Source organism: Rhagoletis pomonella, unplaced genomic scaffold (assembly GCF_013731165.1).
Source record: "Rhagoletis pomonella isolate Grant_MI unplaced genomic scaffold, Rhpom_1.0 Rhpom_scaffold_01508, whole genome shotgun sequence".
NCBI lineage: Eukaryota > Metazoa > Arthropoda > Insecta > Diptera > Tephritidae > Rhagoletis > Rhagoletis pomonella.
In genome coordinates, this window is record NW_023460062.1 from 6,415 (window position 1) to 31,350 (window position 24,936).

Consider the following 24,936-nt stretch of genomic DNA (forward strand, 5'->3'; position numbering starts at 1 on the left):
AGATTGTTGCAGAATACACTTCGCGAAGAAGCACCAAGAGAAGACACACTGCGAAGCGTGCTAATTGAAACCGAAAATATATTAAACTCGAGGCCTCTGACTGAGGTGCCTTTGTCATCAAGGGAAGACGATCCCATAAATCCGAACCATTATCTGGTTGGTTGTCCCAATTCAACGCAAACACCACAGCCAGTTGACCAAAAAATATGCCTCAGGAAACAGTGGCGTATCGCCACTGGTATCTGAAGGACCGCATTTGGAAGCAGTGGATACGGCATTATTTGTCGCAATTACTCTTGCGCCACAAGTGGCACGACAAAGTTGAGGCGATTGAGATCGACGATTTAGTTCTGGTCTGCGACGATCTTCAACCGCGGAGCCAATGGAAAAAGGCCGAGTCACCAAAGTATTTCCAGCCAAGGTCGGGCAGATCAGTCTCGTCGAGGTCAGGACCGCTGGAGGAGTACTACGTCGCCTTGCAACAAGGCTTGCCATCCTGCAAATTAAAGGTGAATCCCTACGTGATTCACGGTGTGGCGGGGTGTAATGGCACCCTGTAAATTTCGTTTTAAATCGGAATCAAACTCGTCATCTGCCTTGTATAACCGGCCGTCTTCACGTGCTGGAAAATCTCGCTTGCGTGACGACGCATGCGAGAAACCGCACGTGTAGACCGCAAAAAGTACGAAGCATGCTTTTTCTCGCATACCGAGCGGTATGCGAGCTCTCGCTTGCTTTCAACTGTAATTTTTGTTGTTTGACAGCTATGTTCTCATTTTTCAGAGTAGAAACATCGTTTATTTTGGAGACAAATACAAATTTAGGGGCAGCCACTTTTCATTTGAAAATAGTATACATCTCTTTATGCAGATTTTCTAACTTTCTCAAACTTTTAAGAGCCTGCAAAGCTTGAACCTTCTTGTTTGGCGACATTTTACAAATGAAAAAGTATGCTGTCAATTGCCCAGTCAACAAAACTCTTTCTCGCTTGCGAGAGAAAAAAGCAGAACGCAAGCGAGTTTTTAAACCATGTGAAGGCGGCCGTTAAAGGACAGCGATAGCGATGGGAGAGGCAGAGTTTTGACACAACAGCCAACGACAGAACAACACAATTTGGAAACGAAGACCACAAAGGCGAACGACGATCGAGAAGAAACAAATAGCACGGAACAATCCAGAATCTTTTTTGCAATACAGCTATTTTTATAGGCAATTTACATGATTCAACTTTCGCAGGCGATTAGTTGAATCAAAAGTTGAACGAAAGTGGGCAGCCGACCAACTTCATTGAAAGCGATTAGTTGAAAGGCCGTTTACACCAGGCGATTGTTGCTTTCAACTAAAAATCGCCTCATGTAAATTCCCTATTACCCTTTTATTAACTTTGTATATTCAACACATGTTACAAATAAATTGCAGTAACAAACATATTTACAAACAAAGGAGTTCACAACATACATATGTAGGCATGTGCATCTTTTATAGTCCAATTCCAACAATTAGTTTGTTCCAGTACATTAGGACATAGTAAAAAATAGTATGAAATCACAGGAAGTCGTTCCGTACGCAAGCATTTCTCTCACTGGAAATACTTTTGAGCGAGTAAGAGAGCAACTGTCCCAGTTAGAAGTTACAGGAATTTGCCGAAGTTTATTTTTCTTCAAGTTCAGGAAATGTCAAACGATATGCAGGGTTGCATTTGTAAACAAAAACAAAACACAGCGGAAGCAAAGATGGAAGTAAACAACGAAATATTTTAATATGTACGCAATTATTCTTAATTGGAAGCGTTTTTAATCAGCATCATTGCGTAAGTCGTAAATTAGGCTAAATTGTACGACTCGACAACATTGGCATTGTTCACTGTCGTGCTGAAAAAAGTAAACGACGAAATTTGTCGAAAACTATACAGTGCTGCCAAGTTTTTCCGTTTTAATACACTAGTCGAGTGGAAATTTTAGGCAATGACGTGAAATTTTCGATACGATTCGACTCTCGAAAAACGACTTGTATTCGACACGACTCTCGCAATGAGGGTGAATAATTATTTACTGATTTGCATCCAAATCAGTGTTGTACCAATGACATGTAAACAAACCGACTGACGTTTGTGTAGGAAATAGTGCTTTTTGGGTTCCCGTACACTTCTGCATGTGTTCTCATTTTACTCATTTGCAGGTTCCAGTACAAATTAGTGCTGACTATTTGTTACTATACACACCTCATAATAGGGGCTGAAATCATCGATACTATCGATAGCCCTAGCGATAGTTTTTCATCACTACAACTGACCAAATCAGCTGTTCACAAAATTAAGTTAGGAATTCGGAGCACTATTTTCGCAGCCGTACACAAATTTGTAAACTTTGGAGTCATGTATTATATTAAAGCGGTGATAACAGCATTGCAAATCAAATGAAATATTCGGCAGTATGATATTAAAAATAAACCAGAGGAGTTATAATGTTACGGACTTGGCTGCGCGCATCGCCTTGGTGCTATTGCTGATATATTGGATTATGCCATGGCGCTTTGCTTCACATTACGAGTTTTTACACCAAAATCAAATAAGTGAGGAGCTTGTCGAGCAAGTTACCAGTAATATCTCCATGCAACGCATGCCTTCATGTGATTACAGTGATATTATAGCAGATAATGCAAACACATATCGGCCGCAGTATCGCGAACATGTACTGCGTGGAGAAGAAATAATACCCGGTGGTGAATATTTTCCGGAGGAGTGCAGCGCACGATTTAGTACCGCAATCATTGTGCCTTACCGCAAGCGGGAGGAGCAACTTCATGCTTTTCTTATCTACATGCACAATTATCTGCGGCAGCAACGCATTCATTATCGAATTTTCCTAATTGAACAATATGATCAGAAACCATTTAACCGCGCGAAGCTATTCAATATAGGCTCAGTAATTGCTGCTGAACTGGAATTTCCTTGTTTAATATTACACGATGTCGATCTGCTCCCGATGAACCTAGGTCAACTATACGCTTGTACACTGAATCCGCGACATATGTGCTCCGCTTTGGATATTTTCCGTTTTACATTGCCATATCGTGGACTATTTGGAGGTGTTGTGGCTATACGAACGCAGCAATATAGATTTATTAACGGAATGTCAAACTTGTTCGAGGGCTGGGGAGGTGAGGACGATGATTTCTTCAACAGATTGTACTCCCATAAAATTGATATTTGTCGCTTTGAGCCGGGATATAGTAAATACACGATGATGCGACACAAGCCAGAGAAAAAGAACGAAGATCGGCTGAAGTTGTTAAGAAATGGTTACAAGCGCTTCCTGACTGATGGCCTAAATTCGTTGGAGTACAAAGAAAAGGAACGTCGACTTCATAGCTTATTCACACACATTCTCGTCGAAACGTGAGTTAAATAATGTCTTACAAAAATATGCCAAGGAAAGAAATTTTTAATCGTCCGTTTAAAAGATAAGTGGATTGAAAACCCACTCGAATAAGGCTTGTAGTTGTAGTTATCAAGACTACAACGAAAAGATATAAATACATATACATACACAAGTTTAAGTACTCGTATACCTGTGAGCATCACCATGTAATTGGTCTAAGGTTACTAATCTAAAACAATTCGCCCACTTTCCTCAATAGCGTATCAGCTCGAAATTCACCGTTTGGCAGGAGTTCCAAAAAACTATTTATCATGATCACATGTGCTCTTACAACAAATCAAAAACAAAAACTACTTCAGGTTTTGCTGGCAGAAATGTATGATTGTACTCTGAGGTAAATGTATAATCGGAGAACAATTTTATCGCATAAAATCGAAAATGACGAATTTTTAATTAATTCACTTTTGATGCATGTGTGCGGATTGCTTTATCTGGTACTTCACATCACGTTGTTCTTAACCAAATTTGATGTACGTACATATATATGTACGTAGTTTTTCGCAGTTGTCAAGAATGAAACGATAATAGTGCTTGTTGTTGCATTAGCAAAAACTGAGCATTTGATAATAAAGATAAATTGGTAATTTTAAAGATTTGGTTGTGAATTACAAAACCTTGCAACGAGATTATACCTATCGCTACGAATCTCATTTCATACTTTAGAAGTACGTTTGGGATTCAAATTTAAAACTTTCACACCCTTATTGCGAGTGTCGACTAGTAGTAGATAAACGACTCTTTTTCGATTATCGCTTGTCCATGGCATTCTGAATGTCGATTTCTCGTTCAATAAGCGACTGTGAAGAGTTTTTTATCGCTAATTTTTCTACAACTGTTTGTCTGTAGAAGGATGAGCGACTATAAACTATTAACACGCACTTATTGAACGAGAAAACGACTTTGAAAATACCACGGATAATCGATAATCGACTAACAGTCGACAGTCGCAATAGGGGTGTCAGTTACTTTTCTTATTATTGAAAGTAGGAGCTAGGGCTAGTGCATTAAGTTTTGAGTGCACTAAACATTTCACTAGCACTGAATATAATAAAAAAAAAAAAAATTTTTCACTATTTACCATCAGCTTAGCGATAGGGAAAAAATTGCGCTATAGACAAATAGCGGAAAATTTAAAAAGAACTACATTATAAGCTGAAAGCCGCTGAAAGTAAAAAATGTTCACTAAACTTTCAAAAATTAATTTGTTTGTAACATCATCACTAGAGCTTGTTGTTGTTGTTGTTGACCCTTTTTGTAATGACATAATGTGAATTTCACCATGAGCTTCACAGATTTGGCTAATTATTTTTTGTGGTATTGGCATGTATAAAAAAATCTACGTACAAGGTTGGGCTCGAGTTGAGTTACATATTACAAAAAAAAAATCGGTCTAAACATTAGTCTTGAAGAAAAAATGGTACTCTGGGCACAATAACGTTTTTTTACTATTATAATATTAGTTTTAGTAGAAACTTTTTAATTCCGGTATCACATTAAGCAATAATGAGGCTGATTATTTTGCAATTCACCACTTACATCAACAGTAGAAATTAAAAATGTTGTATTCGAAAAATACGTGTACTACTCCCAAATCTGCTAAAAATGCAAAGTAGTTAAGATTATATTTTTAATGTATGTATTGAAATGTAAAATTTTACCTACAAGGATCAAGAAAGACATACTAACATATCGACGATGTTTTTGCAAAACCGCTCATAGACCAATTGCAAAACCGCTGATCCTACGGCACTCAAATTTTACTGGAGTGCGAAAAACGGTTTTTTAAGGCATTGCCTTGATAGACCGTATTTTCTCTAGCTATTATTTTACAAATCTGTTGTTTTAATAAAGGTGAATAAATCTCGATGCCTGGAGTTCAGTGTTGCCAAATCTAATTTTTGCCACAACGGCGATTTAGGCTGTTTTGCGCCTGGTCGATGGGCTTTTAAATTATTGGCACACATAAAAAAAGTTCTAAGTTTTTTCTAGTCTATATCTAATACGCACACGCGTATGTTTCACGTAAACGCACACGCACGCAAATAAACAAATCGCGGCTACAAAATGCTAAACAATAATGTATGTATGTAGAAGTACATGCAACATACTGTGTATATATGTATATGAATCCTAATGTAACTATGCCAAGTGCTTTAAGTTGTTTTAAATTTAGAGCATGAAGAATCTCAATTGAAGTATATTTAACTAGGACAATGACGATAATAAATTGATACTCATAGTTTGAAACTTAAAACTGTGTTTGATTTTATATCTTTAATATTTTCTCAATTATCTTTATTGCTATTTTTTCTAAGCCCATACAGTGTCACGGATCCAATTAATAAAGTTATATACACGCGTATAAACGCCCGGTTGATTGGGTGTACCACAGCCCATACCAAAAGACGTAACACCAACTATCGTATACATGCATGGAAAACTGGGATGGTAGGCCAATAATGGGCCACCAGAATCACCACTGCAAGTGTCTTTCGCTTCATTTGACCCAGCACATATTTGCGAACGATTGTCCACTCCTCTGGGAAGTTGATCTACATCTCCAGATTCTGTTATACGTTGACAACTGTGGAAATCGAATCGATGCAGAGTCACTTTTAATAGTTTCTTTGAATCAGCATCGGCGAAGTGGATACTGCCCCAACCGATAGCGACAAATTTTTCAAATTCATCACCTGAGGTTGTTGGCAAACAGGCGGGATGTTTATATGCGTCGAAATTAACAGCGCGATCCAGTTCAATGAGAGCTATATCATTATAAATGGTGCCACTTTCATAATTCTTATGTTCGACGTAGCGACGAACACGAATATCTTCTGGTTGTGCGTCATCCGATTCTTTTTCAAACTCCAGTTCGCCCAAGCGAACTACATTCACTTCACCGCTGCGGAGATAAAAAAACATGAAATGTTTTATCATAAATTCACATGATATTTATAATCGTTAAATGAGATAATTTCTTTGTAACTATAAAGTACTCCATTTCAACTGTAGAGTCTTGTTTTTTGCTAAATTTTTAAACTATATTTAAAGGAACAAAAATGTGAGATAGAGCCTTTCTATACTTTGGTAAAGATATGTATGTACATATATACAAATAAATGTATGTTGTATTTAAAGACGTGCTCTTACCGGCTTGATGAAAGGCAATGCGCTGCAGTTAAAACATATTTATCACTTACTAATGTCCCACCACAAAACCATTCTATCGATCTATCTTTCTCCTCACGACCCAATCGTGCAATATGCGGAAATTCCCTGGGGCTTGCTGGAGTTCCACCCACTATTAGCGGTGCATACGGCTTGCAATTATCTACCGTAAAGCTTAATTCTTCTGCGCCATGTATGAAAGCGCTAAAAGTTCGCACCTCTTCGAATATAAGTTGCTTCACTTCAGTGCATTCTTAAAGAAAATACAATTAAAACTTGCACAACTACTATACCAAATCATTTACTTTTTACTTCAATTGTTGGCTGGACTTGTCCCCTAACGAAAGCCCACTTATTATCAAGCACATGCAAGAAAAGTATTGCTCTTGTAAAAAGATTTCTGAGCTGCATACTTTCCATCCAATTTCTTTGATGCATTGTTCGCAACTGCGGGCTCGAATTGAAGATGAGCTCGAACTACATTCTCTAACTTGTTAGAGCCCAGAATGAAATATTTATGTATAAGTATACAAATGTATAGGCAAATTTATTTGTGTGTTGATTCCCCGCCTGTTGCTGTATTGTTAATCGCGGTTTTCATATGTACGGGAATCTTTTCACCGTCTGACATAACAAGTTTTCATATCAAGTTTTGAGTAGGAAGTGTTTACAATGGTGTTTACTTTCTTAGATATGTGTATGTATGTATGTATGTATTTATGTACATGTGTACTCTGCTGATGAGCATTTTCGTTACCTGAGCAGGACAATTTCGTATTTGTGGAATAAAGGTGTCCCAACTGAACACACGTGCATTAAACAAGGATGCACTTACGACAATGACTCAATATCTCGATTTTACTGTTATTATACTTAAAATCTGGTGCTGAATATGAAAGTTTATGAGAGAATTCAATGATTTGCGAACTTTTTTTTTGTCCAACTGTAATGAAGGAAGGTAAATCCAAGAACTCAGTAAAATTTGGCAACATTTACTAATAACGTAAGCATCGTTAAAACTATTGTATAGAAATATGTGCATTTATTAGTAAAAATAAGAATAAATAATCAAATTGCCGCCAGTTGCATATGAAAACAGTTTTTCCCGCCAATTTTACAAATCCAGGAGCATCCTGGGGTACGGGAGGAAGCTAAATTACTCGTTATTAGCTCTTTCCGCTCGTTATATTAAAAAAATCATTCGCCTTCAGTGCTCGGACATCTTCTGATCGCAGCAGCTTTAGTAAATTTTTTTTAAATCTAATCCGCTTTACTTCAAATCTACTCTGTTTTTTTAATTCACGTTCTGGCTTTCCTATAATCGTTTTTTGATAGTTAACCGTTAGGTTTCAGTAAAAAAGTGAAAGTCTACGTGTCTACTCTGCACGTTAAAGATTTTGTAACCGACAAATTTTATTACCAAAATAAGTTACCAGTTGTTGTCACAGCGATTATAAGTAATGGGCAGTATGCTGCAGCCGGATTCCAACATTTGCTATCGCTAATTTTGATCGCCAAAAATCTCCAAAAGAATAGCAGACGCCCCTAACAACACGCACAACATCTAGTTGCATGCTCTGCACACAGGCAGATTTAGCTGATTACGCATCGCATTACTCTTACTCTTGTTATATACTTTTAGGCGAGTGCTTTTCATTTATAGAATTTTAGCGACGAAAATTTAGCGTAGCGATTATGAATTCCACTGAAGCTCTAAAGAAAAGCAAAAACCAGTGCTACAAACCGCTCTAAAAATAGGTGAGGTTTGGTTCAGTGGTTCGAACCACTCAGAAAATGCTTGTAACGGTAAAAGAACCGGTTCATAAGTATCCGTGAACCACGGTTCAGTTTGGTAAATTTTTTTTTATGCTAAAACAGAGGTCCCCAAACCTTTTTTTCTCGTAGACCCCTTTCAAAACTTTACTGGTCTCGGTGGATCCCCTACGGCTACATTTCTACATGTCATGTTGTTGTTGTTTTGCCGCATATGCGTGGGTAAAAAGTTTAGAATTGGGTGAATTTGATACGTCTTCTATTCAAAATCAGAGTTCGCTTGGATAACAATCAAAAACCTCTCTGTGATGCAGAGAAGTAGTCATGGGTAATAGCGCAATTTTTTGGCGCTAGCTCAATAACGCCAGTGCCACCTGTGGTGTCAGCGGCAACTCCGGCTACGGTGTTAACCCAATTGCGCCGCGAAGCGCAGTGTGTCCGATGCCTACAGAGAAGAATTTCTATCTGGCGGGGCCTTAAAAAATTTTCTTGTGTTAAATTTCCTTAATAGGGCTTTCGCACGAGGCGATTTTTCAGGCAACTTTTGCGTTCAACTCACGCAAGGTTGCACGAAAAAAAACTTGAATGGCTAAAAATATCAAAATATAAAGCAAAAACAAAGTAACCGCCCTATTCCCACAACAATGACAAAATTCATCATATGACTATTGTCACAATTACTGCGCCTAAAACACAATAAGGGTATTCATCAGCCCTTATAAATGCATTGTAAACCGTATAAACTTATAATTGTGTAAACCTTATAAATGAACTGTCAAAATTTGTCTGGAAATTCGTTTACACATTTCTGATAAATTTCTCCAGCGATGTCACTGAATAAACTTGATAAACTGAAGTCAATGCAACTCTGTCGCAACTCCAGCTATGTTTTCTTGGGCAATAATCGGGATACACATAAAAATTTTGCACGCAAATTCAACAACAACGATGTGATCCTGATAGAGAACTGGTTCAATTATTATCCTTTCTTTTTATTTTGTTTCACTGATAATTTGGCCGCAAAGTTTGGTAGCGTGGCAAATGAATTCATACACAAATAGACATCCTGCCATTGTTTCTTTTAACTTGCTTCAAATAAGTAGCCTTTATTTTATATGTATATTTATTTAAATAGATATTATCTCGTAAATATAATCTCTTCTTATAACTAACGAAGACATTGGCCCGTAGTCATAGTCAAAATAAAGTCGACTTTAAAGTTAGTTGCAGCTTTTTTGACAGATATCCCATTGAAAATTATGTCAAAAAGCTGCAACTAACTTTAAAGTCGACTTTATTTTGACTATGACTACGGGCCTTTGTTTCTATATGAAGCTGACTTCGACATTTTGTTTTAGTAAAACTTAGTAAAGGTAGTAAGGTAAATACGAACAGGCGAACAAAAGAGAATACAAAAAATTTCTTGCGCTGAATTTTCAGAGCTATATATTTTTAGTATTCATTACAAAATTGTACTAAAAATACTCCGTAGTAGGAAAGTATATTGTAAATGAAATTGTATCAAACAAGTACAATTGTACCAAAAATGCCAACACTGTTCTGTATACTTTTTTACTTTTTTACTCTTATTTTATCTTTCAGCTTCGCTAAAAGCACTTCTACCAACGCTTGGCTTACCAAATTTACGCCAATTGATAAAATTTTGCGATTTAAATTCATTTTCAATAATGTAAATAACGATTCGTATTGAATCGCAAATCGCCTCGTCTGAATAGGGATGGCAACTTTTTCACTTTCAACTTCTCATTCAACTTCGTATTCAACTTTTGTTGCCTGTAAAATCGCCTTGTGCGAATGCCCTATTACTGCTTCGGCGTTGGCAAAAATGCACTGCCCCTCCATGAACGAAAGACACAAGATCACGTAAGAACAAGAGAGTGAAAAAAGTCGATTTTTTTAGCGGGTTCTACGCTATCTTGTTTCACTGGAAAACGAGCGAAAAGTAAACAAAGCAAAGAAAACAACGAAAACCAAAATTAGCCAAAATTATTGTCAGCCACTTTAAACGCACAATTTAGGTAAAATGATGCAACAAAATGCTTTGAAATGTGTTGTCATGTTGAATTAACTCTTCTTTACTTGAATAAAAGTGTAAAATAGTGGTGCTTGTGATGTAAACAAACGCTCAGCTGACGAACCCGCTTTCGGAAACCTTTTTCTCAAAACCAGTTACAAAAACAACGTCGCGTTCTTACGTGATCTTGTGTCTTTCGTTCATGCTGTCCCTCCATGATTCAATAATACAAGGTTAGATAATTATTAACAGCCGCGGTTTAACACTCCCTTACAAAAGGTTGCATTTACGAAGGACAGAGAAAGGGAAAGAATGCAATCCCATGTTGCGAAAATGGTAGAAGAAAAGTACGCAAAGTAGGCAATTAGAAGTGAAATTCCTTTTTTAAATTCTAATGTATTTGAAGGAAATCTGGCAGTTTAAACGAAATATTTAACGAAATATTAATACATCTACGTGAATTACGTAATTAATGTGCTATTTAGCTGTAGAAAAAAATCAAAAGAACTCAAAATTTAAATAAAACTATTATGAGATTTATGTAAACATCCAATTTAAAAACAATTTATGTTTTCATCAGTTAAATGTGCTTCATATGCATATACAAATAAACATATTGCACAAAAGCTTATATGTACTTCTATTTCACAGCAAAGCTACACTTTTTCCAAGTAAATTTGCAAAGAAGCAACACTCTACCACTGCTAAGGGAGCGGTGCGAGTGAGACAACTGTCAGTTTATCGAACCTTGTATTATTGAATCATGTTAAAAGGGTAATTACAGACTGGTACAGACTTATTGATAAAAAGTAAACCGATTAAAACACTGGCTTTAGTAAAATTTTTTGTGTTCGAAGGCATTGATTCTTTTAAAATTGTTTCAACGTGGGAAAAAAAAAACATTTTTCTGTTGTTCCCCATCAATGGAAATGTAATGGAGTTCTGTTGTGGCCAGAACATTTGAGCCATTCCCCAAAGGAAAACTTGAGATCGAATGCTGCGAGCGTACCTGTAGAGGGATGGGTGGAGTACTGCTGTGTCCTTAAATTCTCTGGAATTCTTACATTTGGAGACGCTTTGGCAATTGATAAACAACCAACACAGTGCATTGACACAGATTCAGAGGAAACGTTCGTATTTTCAACGAACATAGTACAAGTGTTTATTATCATTCCTTTTCAGGTTGTTCTTGGAGTAGGAGCTAAAAAAAGGCGAACCAATAAAAATAAATCTATTACTCAACAGTTAACAGATATAAATCATTTGTTTGTTAATATGATTACTGAACATAGCTTACCTATTTATCCTAGTAATTCACAAATTCAGGAAGTGGTATATAGCCCAATAGCTTTAGAGCCGGACGGTAATGGGACCTTTGGCATTAATATTTTAGATGAAGGTTAATAAAATATTTGGTATGTTGAAATCATATTGTAACGTGTATCTTGTTTCTAGAGATTGCAGCACCAAACCTCGGCAAAAATAAGGTTATAAATAAAATAAGTAATCTTAAAAATGAGGTTTGTAAGCCGAAGAATGAGTTAACTACATTCAAAACAGAGATAAAACAATAGATTAAGGATGATCTTTCAAAAATTAACCTGAGCTTGGACAAAATTTTCCGATTACTTTCTAATCAGGATCATTCTCGTAAAGAAGTACCAGTACTCAACGCCAAACCAGATTTGCTTGAACATTTTAAATTCCCATTATCATCGGGTGAAGAAATATTTAAATTAGATGATAAAATTAGAAAAGATGCAGAGTTTCGAACTCAGCTGGTAAGCCAAACATGTTCTCTATTTGCTAGTGCCGAGTGAATTACACTTTAACCAATCGTCTGTAGATTGCATTTTTATCGAAAATTGGAGGCCGTACTGGGGTAGAAGATCGTTCAAAGATTGCCTAAAAAGTAATTGATTGTGCGTTCCAGTCTGAAGTTTTGATACAATTCTCGTGGACTGGAGTATCCAGGCGAACATCCGAAGAAAAAAATCCTTGCAAATGGTGGACGGAATACTGACAACGCCGTATTGTGTTTACTACGGCAGTGACTGCCAATATTAGCAGTAACAGCTGATTTTAAAAACTGTCACTGCCACTGCGCTATTGTATTTTGGGCTGAAGTTTGCTGCGATGAAGGCAGTGACAGTGAATTTAGGATTTGGGCTAAACTGAGCTGTACTGCTAGCTGCCACTGCTGTATTGTGAGTCACTTCATTGGACACCTCACTTTCTAAAAAATGCTGATTTCGAAAAAATGCCACTGCCACTGCCACTGCGTTATTGTATTTTGGGCTTTACACATACATAGCTGAATCCTTATAGCCCAGTTACTGCTATACCATTTTTACGTAAAAATCAAAACCCAACAGAATTCTACATGTTAAGTGCTATGCGTTGGGTAAGCGCTTACACGCAAAGCCCGTTTAACAGATTCTTATGAGACAAATCTCATGCAAAGCTAAGTATGCATAAATGGGCTATTGCGGCCAGTCCACATACAACTTTGGCTTTGCGTTGGCGTTGGCGTCGCTTTGACAACTGCCTTTACATGAGGCGATTTTTCAGGCGATTCAACATTGCTCTGGAAAAATCGTTCGTGTAAATAGTGATTCAAAAATGGTTTGCTTCAAAATAGACAGCAAGTCAACTTTTGCATGCGATGTAAAGGCAGCTTAACGCTCGTGCTTGCTACAATGAACGCTTAGCAGAGAATACTTAGGCCACTAAATTAATATGCTAGCGGCAGATAAATTAACATTTTATATCATTTGATTAAAAAGGAAAATTAAATCACTGATTATTTGGAACAGCTGATGAACGACGCGCGGGAAAAGTTGCGAGTTGGCCATGTTTCTGCGTTGTGTTGGCGTTGGCGTTGCCTAAAGGCTCAGTTATGCATACTTGGCATTGCATGGAAGTTGCCACATAGGGAATCTGTTAAATGAGCTTTGCGTGTTAAGGCCGGTCCACAACTTTCGCGTTGGCTTTGGCGTTGGCGTTGGTTTGACAAAACGCACGTTAAAAATATGCTTGCTACAATGAACAATTGGCAGCGAATGCTTGGGCCACTAAATTAACATACTAACGACCGACAAATTAATATTTCATATCAATAATTGCATTAAAAACGATATTTCTTGCTTGCACTTGATTAAAAAGGAAAAATATTTCACATAATTTTATTTGCAACAGCTGATGAGCAACGCACGCGAAAAGTTGAGAGTTGGCCATCTCTTTGCTTTGTGTTGGCGTGAGCGTTATCGAAGTTTAGCTATGTGGACGACTGCATTTGAATTCATGTATTCATAGTCAGCTGTTGAAGCGACGCCAACGTCAACGCAACGCCAAAGTTCTATGTGGACGGGCCTTAAGGCCTCGCCAGACAAAAATTCTTTTCTGCGTCACAGGGATACTTTTGACTGACATCGAAGTTAACTCTGGGATTTTAAATAGAAGATGCCACATTGGCAACGCATGCATTGCCGCAACTGATAAAAATCGCCCAACTCTCAACGCGCGTCAATGTGGTAAAACAACAATGTATGGAACGAATTCAGACCAACTGACTTTTGGCCAATCAAAATGAGCCGTTTTGTTTGCGACAACGTTTTCATTGTGGCGCCTCGCAATGTTATGTGCGTCTTGTCAGTCAAAAGCATCCCTGTGACGCAGAAAAGAATTTCTATCTGGCGGGGCCTTTAAGCGGCTACCAAACGCACACCATTACATATCTAAGAGTCTATTGATTTTTGATTTTTACGTAAAATGACATGCTATGCAGTGCATTGCAAAGTGTGCATAACTGAGCCTTAACTTTGGTTATGTGGAGACATGTAAATGCATATATTCATAGTCAGCTGGCGAAGCGACTCCAACGCCAACGCAACGCCAAGGTTGTATGTAAACGGGCCTTTACATCTATTGCGTGTGTTGCAATGTCCACGGAAGCATCAGTGAACTTTTCATAATTTCGTATATGTTTGGCTTTCCTTCGTTTTATTTTTCCAACGTTAAAAGCCGGAATTTTGTTTTTGAAAAAGTTGGTACAACAAAAAATACGTTTTCTGTCAGATAGCTAACATGGCGGATAAGGAGAAGAAGTGAAATTACTTTCTAAAAATTATTGTATCATGGAGAGAACCTTATTTACGCTCTTTTTTGTCCTCTCATTAGTCAGAGAACCGAGTACGGGATCGATTTCCAGTAAAATCTGACTGATTCTGACTATTTCTGACGAGTCCGAACTCGTATGGGATTGCAACTCATGATCAGTGTTACCACTTGAAACCATTTTTAGGTACCAAAACGACTACCAAATCAGTTTCCAAACTACCAAAATTTTTCATCATTAAAACGAGATTTCGCGAGTTTGCGGGGGTTTTAGCTACACAAATTAGCAGTGAAAATTAGACCTACACATTATATTGTTTACAGTATTGGTCAATTATTCACACCAATCTTTAAGATTAAACAAAATAAATTCGGGCCTTTAAATAAAATAATTAAGGTATTGTATAAAAAACTTCTGTAAAATATGTTAATATCTTTAAGATTGATTCAATTCATATCAAAAAATCTTTTTTTTTTGTGTGAAAAAACAAAAGCAGACATTTTATGCATTTCAATAAAAAAATTTCCAAATTTGATTCAATTTGCATGCACTCACCCTTTTTACGAATACACTCACACTTTGCAAATTGCCTATCACCAATTTTTCTTTCAAAACGATAGGTAATTTCTTGTTAATTTCAACAGCTAATCGGTCATAGCTTTGGCAAGTGAGTTTTTGATGGCAGAAAATTGTCTGCTTAATAAAATATATAAAAATATAGAGAAATCTTATACGTGTAAGCAGTGTTTTGAACGTGTAAACTTAAATTAAGCGAACAAATGTAAATGTTCTATTTGGTTGTATTTTGAAAACATTTTTGCCTACCAAAAGCTGCATCAAACCAACCAAGCTACCAACGCAGAATGAAGCTACCAATTTTGGTCCAATTGGACCAAAACGGCAACGCTGCTCATGATTGTGACAACACTGAATGAATTATGCCTCTGTGAATGAAATGCCAAAAAGGGCCCTATTGCGCCTACTTTTCCATCACTGCCTACGAAGACAAAATCAACGAGACAACGTCAGCGACAGCAGAGGAAGAAGCAGCGTCTTCACGTAGTACGCGCTTGTTTGTTTGTTTGTTTACATTTTCTACAAGAATACAAAGTATTATTAACAAAATGTGTAAATGAGTGTGAAAGGATATAAGTTGTATTGTTACATGAGCAAAAATCGAACGGACAATTTGTTCTCGATTCAGCCCATTGCATATAGAGGCAATTGATTTTTACATAATTTCCAAACGATGGCGGCTATGCGCTGACCATCGTACATTTTAATTGTTTTGTTTTGTGCGTGAGTTTTTCGATGTGTACCACATACACTGGAGTTATAAAAAATATTGTTGCTGAACGAGTTCTTGCGAACGTGACGAATCCGCTGCGTGAGATTGAGTTATTTGGAGGTGGCGAAGGAGATATAGACATGGCGAATATGAAGTTGGAGCTGAAACTGGACGCGCACAATGCTCTGCAAAATCAGTTTGTATCCCTCGACATCGATAATAACCGTACAAAAGCGGATCATGGAAATAAGAAGGGAAGTCAAACGGGCGCCTACATAACACGGGCCAAAATGAATCCTGCCAAGAGTGATAATGAAAAACGCCGACGCAAAGATGCAATGCGAAAGGTAATTGATGAAATATCATTCACACATATCTTCTTTGTATGGTTAATGTATGCATAAATTGGAGGGTGGGACCACTCGATGGTGGTGTGAGTTTAATGACACCGAGTAGAGAGAAACACCCCTTAGACCATGGTGCATGCAAGGGTACATGTGACTGCGGGGGTGATGTGAATGAATGCCTACTTGCTTAAACATATTCCAGTTTTTTTTCATATTTGTTATCAATATTAAATTCTTACTGTTTTTAGATATCAAACATCTTCAAGAAATGTGAATCGTTGTTGACTGCTGAGGAACGACAATTGTGCGAAAAATATCCTGATATTGTTAAACAAATAAAAAAACGAAAAGAACGAGTTGAAATTTACAAAGACCGCATTATTGAAAAGGAAGATGAACCGCATGTCATCGAGGCAAAGGTAGAAGAGTTGGCTGCGATAATTTCACAATCGAAGCACCTGATTTGCTATACGGGCGCAGGCATCAGCACATCGGCTTTAATACCTGATTATCGCGGCAGCAAAGGTATTTGGACGTTACTGCAAAAAGGCGAAGACATTGGCGAACATGATTTGTCAGCAGCAAATCCCACGTACACACATATGGCTCTCTACGAATTACATCGACGACGACTTTTACGTTATGTTGTTTCACAAAACTGCGATGGATTGCATTTGCGTTCTGGATTACCGCGTGCTTCACTTTCCGAAATACATGGTAACATGTACATGGAGGTGTGCAAGCATTGTAAACCAGGACCAGCGGTGTATTGGCGGCTATTTGACACCACCGAAATGACGGCGCGTCACAGCCACAAAACGAATCGTCTTTGCCATCGTTGCTCCGAACCGCTCTACGATACTATTGTACATTTTGGTGAGCGTGGCAATCTCAAATGGCCGTTGAATTGGGCTGGCGCTTGTCACCATGCGGAGAAAGGCGATGTTATATTGTGCTTGGGATCCAGTTTGAAGGTTTTGAAAAAGTACACATGGTTGTGGCAAATGGATCGTCCAGCGAAACAACGAGCAAAAATTTGTATTGTTAACTTGCAATGGACACCTAAAGATAGTATTGCCTCAATAAAAATAAATGGAAAATGTGATCGCGTTATGGAAATGTTGATGCGTGCTCTAAACATAAGCGTGCCGATATATACAAAGGAGAAGGACCCTATATTTGCGCACGCGTCGCTGCTTATGCCCGAGGAGTTGCACACACTAACACAACCGCTGCTAAAGCGAGCCGGCGAAGATGCAGATAAAGATACTGAGACTGCCGAGGATGAGCATGACACATGCACCAGCGCAACCGAGGAAACGCTTGATTCGATTATGTCAGGGGATAGCGGCACCGATTTGCCAATAGGTAAAGGTCCTCGAATACGTACACCATTGAAAAACAGTACGCGTATCAAAACCAATCTTGAACTGAAATATAAGATGCCGCGTTTGGACAGTCGTGCACAGAGTTGTGAGGATGATTCTAAGAGTGAAAAAAATGAAAAGATTTCTGAAGTGGCAAGGAAGACTGTGGAAGATATCAGTAACGCCAACCTGCCAGAGAACAAAACAACCGCATATGACATACTCCTAAGTATAAAAGAAGAGGACCGTGAGCCGAAAACGAATGCTGCCACACAACCTGATCTAATGGAAACAGGCGAAAATATTTTAAAAAACATATCTCAAGAAGGGCAGCCGAAAATAGAGAGCATTAAACAAGAGGAAATCAATACAAATATAAGTGAATCGAAATCAGATGACCAGACTGTAGATACATCGACTGCTTCTATTAAAGTAGAGCTCAACCCCGAAACTAATAGTGTACTCTCTGATATAATAACTAATTCTAAAGATGTAGAAATGAAAATAGAACCTAATATTAAATCGGAGTCAACCGCTGGTGGTTCCATGCCAATACAGCCAAAAGCAGTGACGCTTTTCACGGAGTCTGTGCCGAAAATAGAAGATGATGCAACGGAAGCCAGCCGAAACACCACTCCAAGCTTAACCAACAGCAAAAAGGAGTTGGAGAATTTGAACTCTCCTAAAACGGAAAGCATACAAGTAAAAATAGAAACTGCAATCGAGGTTAAATCAGAAATCCCCCTTGAAATGCCGGCATTGGTGCCTATCAGGCAGACTGCAGCAGTGACTAACAAACCAATTAATGACGAGATTAAATCAAATGATACACCCACTTCCGATCTATTCAAAACGTTGCAGGCCACAGAGATTGCGCTCAACTCTGATGAAGAAGAGGCAAGTTGTGAAAATGTAGTTGCCCAAATGGACATACTGAAACTGGCAAGGAAGAGCACAGTTAATAGTAGTGGCATCAAAAATATCACACAACAGTATTGGCTACTGCGCAAGTTGCCCTGTTGGTACGATGTCAAGTATGCATACTCTGGTCTGCATAGTATAGTGTATCCGCCGCCAGCCGACCTGAATATTTGGAACTATCAAGTAGTACCGATATTTGCTTTGAATCGGGCGGCGGCCGAGTGTGAATTCTGCTTTAATAACTATGCGGAATTTGAGTGTCAGTTCTACCGGAAGTGGCACCTTAACGAACGCAAGCATAAGAAACGCGCACGCAACGGACGTTTTGTGGTGTGTGAGTGTTGCTCGTATTCAGATGAGGATGATGATGATTACGATGAGAACATCTCATTGGCACATATAGCCGCGGCAGAGGCGGCAAAGCGACAGCTGCAGTTAAACAACACTTTCCCGAGAAAATTGGCGCGCACGCAAGCGGGCTGGTACGGCAAGGGCTATCGCAAGGCAAGGCGACGTAAATAATACCGTGTACTGTAACTTTTTTACTTCATTATGTTTTTGGAGAGAGGAGAGGATAAGTGACTGTCACACTGGCAGCTGTGACTGTCCTTGGTCACTAAAAATTTTTTGAGTATTTAAAACTTTTTACCTGTACAAGTTTTTCTATTTTAGTTTAAAAGCTTTTGATGCATTTATTTTTTTTGTTTCTGATATTGTCTACATTGCTTGCAGTGTTGTAGGTACTCTTTTATTAAAATAGTTTGGGATGTTAAGACCGTAAATTTTCGTTGATTAAAATTGTACGAACATATTAAGTAACTAAAATGCTAAAATGTACGTTGTAATGTACTGAAATTTTTTTATAAAACGAGATTAATAACACTTATTATATAAAAATGTCCGCATTTAAGATAAAAAGTATTTGCATTACAAACTTACAAGATTAAATTGAGTTTTATTATGTAAGTAGAATTAATATTGACAAGTCTTTCACAACAATGAGATATACATGTGTATGTAGCTTAAAATTGAAAATGTCATTATTAAAAACTGGTAAGAAATCAATAAAAAAAAATTAAACAAACTAAATCCTGGTATGAACATTCCCAAATATGTACATACATACATAAGGCTATTTCTAGTCATATAAGAACATATCGTCGTTTCAAAACGTCGGTATGTCAGGGTGCTCAAATTTTATGGGAGAGAAGAAAACTAGTCTTATTTTTTTTTCTCCAATTATCTCTTCTTCTATGTCTAAGTATCGATATTTTAGTTTGAGTGGATAAGGATTTGATGACAGGAGCTTCTAGTGAGCAAATATCTTTTTTGGCAAAAAATTCAGTTACGGAGTTTTGCAGAGCCACGATACGCGGTTTTGGACTTTAAATGACGATACGTGGTCGGCGGGGACCAGTAGGACGCAGTGGATGAAGCTCCAGACGACTGAAAATACAGCACTCCAGACGGCGACCGGATGTCTTCTGATGTCGCCAGAAGAACACGAGGAGAAAATGCTCCCCATAAAGGAGCACAACACAATGCTCTGCAAGCAATTCCTAGTAGGGAGCCACAGACGTAGACACCCGAGGATCCCTCGCCAAGGCATGCCAGAAGGCATCTATACGAACTGACGCACGAAGTCCAGAGGTTCATAAAGCAACCCCTGGACCCGACAGCATATCGACAGGCCCTGAGCAGCATTTACAAGGAGTCGCTCTCAAGTTACGTACTCCAGACCTGTGAATGCCGTTCTGGGCACACAACAATCTGACGTGGACGAGACGGAGCTTCGTCTACCTCGGGAGCACAATAGCCCAGTTTCGCTCTGGCTATTGCAGTAGGTTGAACTCATACCTCAGCAGACTAGATCCAGATGTGCCCAATGAGTGTCCGGCATGTGGAGTGATCCCACAAATCATATTCATTCCCACGACACGGTTCTACGTACCGGAATGATTCGGATTTACCTGATTAAGGGCTGTTGTTTCGGCGATCTAACCCCGTTTAGGTCGGTGAAATATCTCACACGTTGTTCGTTCTTAGGGCTATATCCCCTACGTACTCTTCTGCTCAGGGCTGGCATCGAGTCAAACCCTGGGCCTGAAACTTACACCTGCTGTGTATGCCAGAGAAGACTACCACAACTCCACCTCAGTCAAGTGCAATGCTTGCAACGGGTAGAGTCACCTGGGAGTCTGCTCAGGACTATGGACATATCGACAGAGGACCACATCATTTGTAGCCTCCTGCTGCTGAAACACAACAGCCTCCACGGTAAACCCCAGTCCGCCTGAGTAGCTCAACACAAGTACCACAGCACCACAATACAACACAATAGACCAAACCACGACAGACCATACAACAGACACGACCGCATCACTACCCATACGCCGCCGCCTACAACTCCTGGTTCCTCCAACAATCTGCACGGTGTGTCAGACCAGAATATTCCGTAATGTGACATCAGTCACGTGCAACACCTGACTTGGTTGGTGTCACTTCAGGGCATGTTCAGATCTGCGCACCACGCAAGGAACTTTGAGGGCCCGTGTTGCGCTGCAGGGTCGCAAGCCCCAATTGCGAGCTACCAACTGCCACCACTGGGCGGCACCTCCCACAGCAGCGCACACAGCCTATGCAGACATCAACCGCAGGGATACCATCCTAGAATGTCAGGGCATTGCTATTTGATCAGGCGATGTCGAGCTCGAAATAATTAACGTTTATAAACCCCCTGTCACCAGCTGCCCGGCAGGATATCACCCTGAAACTGGTGCGCTCCTCAGAGGGGAAAGCCGTATGGTAGTTGGCGACTTTAATGCGCACCAAAATCTTCGGCATTCAAGCCTATCAAATGATCGTAGGGGAAAACACTGAGCAGATGGACGATTCGACGATGCACAAGCTGCTGCAGCTCGCCAGACATAACAATAGTCAGCGCTTGTCTGATAAGCAGATATCATGGCGACCTATGCTGATCTTGGCATCAGGCCATCTGCCCATAGTCATATCGATCGACAAACCTACTGACTTTGCTTCCGTGGGACACCGGACATATATCAACTTTACTAAAGCGTATTTGAAAACCTTCGCGGAATTTACTGAAAGCACCTTCGCTGCGCTCCCCACATCAACCGACGATCACCTAGGTGAACGCAAGCTCCGCAGGGTTGTCACTGCTGCTGCAGCTCGCTTCGTACCAGCAGGTTGTATAACGGACACCCGTACAAATTTCATGCTAAAGCGGCTGTTTTAGCCGTTGAGCGTGACAACCTTTGTCAGGCCGATCCCAGAAATCCTCGTATCAGGAATCTCAACACTTAGATTCGGCAGCTTGTGAACATACAAAAGCGGAAAAAGTGGGAACAGCATCTGAAGACTTGCAACTTCACCTCTGGTGTCAGTAAGCTTTGGTCAATCGTGAGGTCACTGTCCAATCCGACAAAGCGCGACGACAGTGTGGAAACATCTTTCGGCGACCGTGCTTCGTCGGACCCGCGAGCTATTTTAGCCGACAATTTATACTGGTTCCTCCGGTGGACAAAGTCTAGCGCCGAGTGACCAGATGGCTTCACAAACTGGCAACAACAAGTGTGCCTCATGTTTTGCTCTGCAAGCAATTCTTAGTAGGGAGCTAGAGACGTGGACACCCAAACAGACACCTGCTTGCAGAGGAGCCCTCGCCATGGCATGCTAGAAGGCATCTTTTCGAACTGACGGACGAAGTTCAGACCTCTGGACCCGCCAGCATATCGACAGGCCCAGAGCGGCATTCACAGGGAGTCAGTCTCAAGTTACGTAGACTCCAGAACTGTGGGACTCGGAACACAACAGTCCAACTTCGCTCTGGCTACTGCAGCAGGTTGAACGCATACCTAAGCAGATGTGCCAAATGTCCCTTTGGACAGACCAAATAGAGCTGCACGCTTCTTGGGTCTTCCGTTAGTTGAGCTTGATGCGACTGAGATATTAACCGATCTGGGCAGGGTTGCTATAGCCGCTACAACAACAACAACCCCACGACTCGAAACATCTCCGCATGCCCACAAAACCCCACTCAGCTGACGTCTTTGTCCCTATGGACAGACCCCAAAGAAGCTGCACGCTTCACTGGTCTCCCGTTAGTTGAGCTTGACGACAAGGACTGAGAGACTAGCCGATATGGGAGGGGTTGTAGCTACAACAACACAACAAACACCACTTGCATCTTTTTGCGACCCCTCCCCAAACTTCATCCTGCTTCAGTTACCGTGGGAGGGAATGACTCGGGGGGGTTTCCCGACCAATGGCTATTTTTGGCGATCTAACTCCGTTTAGATCGGCGAACGCCATCAATCGGTTTTCGTCCAAGGAGCAATGCCTTGCAGCCGGATTTTTCCGCATGCTTCGTCGGGCGGGCATTGAGCCCAATTACGGACCAGAAATTAACTTCTGCTGCTCCAGCCAAATACGAATTCATCCGAGCTCCACTTCGGTTGAGTGCAACCCTTGCCACAAACTTTGTGGCCTCTGTTGCTCTCACTCTCATCATTACCGATGTGTGGAAATCGGAGAGAGTGGACCCACTGCTGTAAACGGTGAAGCCAGCCAAGAAAGGAGTCTATCAACCGATAACGCTCCTTTCCCCGGTCGCGAAGACACTTGAGGCCTTGGTACACCGCTTTTCACATACCACCTGACCCCAATGAAGCATACTTGAAGTGCAAAGCAGCACCACAACATCAGTTAACGCCATAAACTCTCAAATAAATCGTGGCCTTAACCGTAACCGTCCCTGTGAGAGAACAGATGTAGTAGCGCTGGACCACGCTACTATAAGACATTGAGGCTTCCTCTCTCACACAGGGACTCCAACGGCGGTCGGTGAATTATATAAGTAGTCGGCAGTCGTCAGTGACCTTTTAAGAATTAAACTTTAAAACCTAGAATAATTAAGCAAGGAGTTCTACATTGTGACGTCCTTTCCCCCTTCTATTTAACTTCTATATCTCGAAACTTCCTCTGCTACCGGAAATAATATTCCTGATGTTGTAACAGCATAAAAATTCCTCAATAATAATCTAGGTCGTTCCGGTTACGTAGACTCGACTGTCGTGGGAACGGGAATTTCCCTCATACGCTAACAACTCTTCGATATTAGCATCCGATGATGACCTCTGTTCAAGGGTAACGAAGGCTACCTCTCCGATACTTCTCGCTTCTTCACTGAAATGAGCCTAACTCTCATACCGACGAAATCAACGGAAACCTTCTTCACCACCTAGACGAAAGAGGTCAGGCATCAATCATCATTTAGGGGTCACCTTTGATGGTCTGTTTTCCTTCTCCACACGCAGAACCATCGAGGGGATGAGAAATTTGATCTTGGAGGGAGCCACGGTCGGCGCCGCCTTAGAAGTGAAGTACCTGGGACTTATCCTGGATTCGAAACTCCTGTGGAGGACTCATGTCGAGGCGGTCAGGGCTACGAGAGCGCTGGTGATAGTAAAACCAACAGCAACCAACGGGGCAGTGTCTTGGGCTTCCAGGACTACTCTAGCAAAGGTGAGGCAGTCCCTGACCAACGCCTGGCGTATGTTTGCATTAGGGGAGTAGGGGGACGCTGGAGGTAATGCTGGAACTTGGGCCACTGTCGAACAGGCAGCAAACCGGACTCTCCTTAATTTTGCGATAGAGGGCTTTGGAAAAGGTAAGGGTTTGTCTTCTAGGAACAGGAACAGCCTAGGCTCGCTGCATCCTCTTATTCTGCTCCCCAGTAATGGCAGGCATAAAGTAGTGGTTTTATAAAAACTATAAGGTTTAAGCACACAGAAAGGCTGGGTGGAGTACCTCTATCATGGAAAAATACGTCCAGGTGAGCACATTAGGGTGGTAATAGATGACCCTAAAACTTCTGAGGGGATAGAAGCAGATGTTTATGGCGCTGGAAAAAAGCTTTCGGTGCCCCAGAATATTTCAAACGGAAGTCTGTGTGCTCAGATTAACTTTCGAAGAAAGTATCGAAGCGAGAGGATCCTGATTTTAAGCGATAGCCAGGTGGCACTGAGAGCTAGCTCAATAACGCCAGCGCCACCTGTGGTGTCAGCGCACTAACTCAGCGCAATAGTGCAGTGTACTGAATTGAACACGGTGCCATCTGAGTGTCACTACAGTACCCATCGTCATACAGTGTAGTACGCCATACAGTGGTGTCATGTCTATTATTTCTATAATTTTCGGCGCTGAGCAACGCTTGTACCGCCAACCAAATTTAATTGATAGGAATGTAGTAAATGGCACGATATTCTCATCATTCTTGAGTAAAAGCTTTAAATTTGCGTTCTCAACGCTCAAAAGCAAAAACAAAGAACATGTAAATTTTCAAAGGCGAATTGTGTTGGTGCCTCATGTGTTGCTTGGTGTAATGGCGCTGGCGCTTTCCATATACTGGTGTTGGCGCGGCAACTCCGGCCACGGTGTTAACGCAATTGCGCCGCA

At 40.2% G+C, this 24,936-nt stretch overlaps 3 protein-coding genes across 3 annotated transcripts; 2 read left to right on the forward strand and 1 right to left on the reverse strand.

The window, feature by feature from the left end:
* Window positions 1-2,125: 2,125 nt before the first annotated feature.
* On the forward strand, window positions 2,126-5,604 carry LOC118752440 (beta-1,4-N-acetylgalactosaminyltransferase bre-4-like). The gene has a single exon (XM_036487358.1). The coding sequence runs from the start codon at window positions 2,433-2,435 to the stop codon at window positions 3,399-3,401; it is 969 nt and encodes a 322-aa protein (XP_036343251.1). The 5' UTR covers window positions 2,126-2,432; the 3' UTR covers window positions 3,402-5,604.
* A 41-nt stretch (window positions 5,605-5,645) lies between these two features.
* Window positions 5,646-7,276, reverse strand: LOC118752439 (serine protease snake-like). Its single transcript, XM_036487357.1, has 3 exons — window positions 6,914-7,276; window positions 6,591-6,861; window positions 5,646-6,342 (listed from the first exon to the last, which is right to left on the reverse strand). The coding sequence occupies exons 1-3, from the start codon at window positions 7,044-7,046 to the stop codon at window positions 5,751-5,753; spliced, it is 996 nt and encodes a 331-aa protein (XP_036343250.1). The 5' UTR covers window positions 7,047-7,276; the 3' UTR covers window positions 5,646-5,750.
* Window positions 7,277-15,564: 8,288 nt separating this feature from the next.
* On the forward strand, window positions 15,565-20,331 carry LOC118752441 (NAD-dependent protein deacetylase Sirt7-like). The gene is made up of 2 exons (XM_036487359.1): window positions 15,565-16,168; window positions 16,417-20,331. The coding sequence occupies exons 1-2, from the start codon at window positions 15,845-15,847 to the stop codon at window positions 18,976-18,978; spliced, it is 2,886 nt and encodes a 961-aa protein (XP_036343252.1). The 5' UTR covers window positions 15,565-15,844; the 3' UTR covers window positions 18,979-20,331.
* Window positions 20,332-24,936: the final 4,605 nt, after the last annotated feature.

Bases quoted from the DNA above. Each gene is read 5' to 3' on its own strand.
- LOC118752440 (XM_036487358.1), top strand. From the start codon at position 2,433: ATGATATTAAAAATAAACCAGAGGAGTTATAATGTTACGGACTTGGCT.
- LOC118752439 (XM_036487357.1), bottom strand. From the start codon at position 7,046: ATGCATCAAAGAAATTGGATGGAAAGTATGCAGCTCAGAAATCTTTTT. The intron at 6,862-6,913 runs GTAAATGATTTG...ATTTTCTTTAAG, and splicing joins GCCAACAATTGAAGTAAAAA to AATGCACTGAAGTGAAGCAA. The intron at 6,343-6,590 runs GTAAGAGCACGT...TTATCTCCGCAG, and splicing joins CATTGCCTTTCATCAAGCCG to CGGTGAAGTGAATGTAGTTC.
- LOC118752441 (XM_036487359.1), top strand. From the start codon at position 15,845: ATGTGTACCACATACACTGGAGTTATAAAAAATATTGTTGCTGAACGA. The intron at 16,169-16,416 runs GTAATTGATGAA...TACTGTTTTTAG, and splicing joins GCAAAGATGCAATGCGAAAG to ATATCAAACATCTTCAAGAA.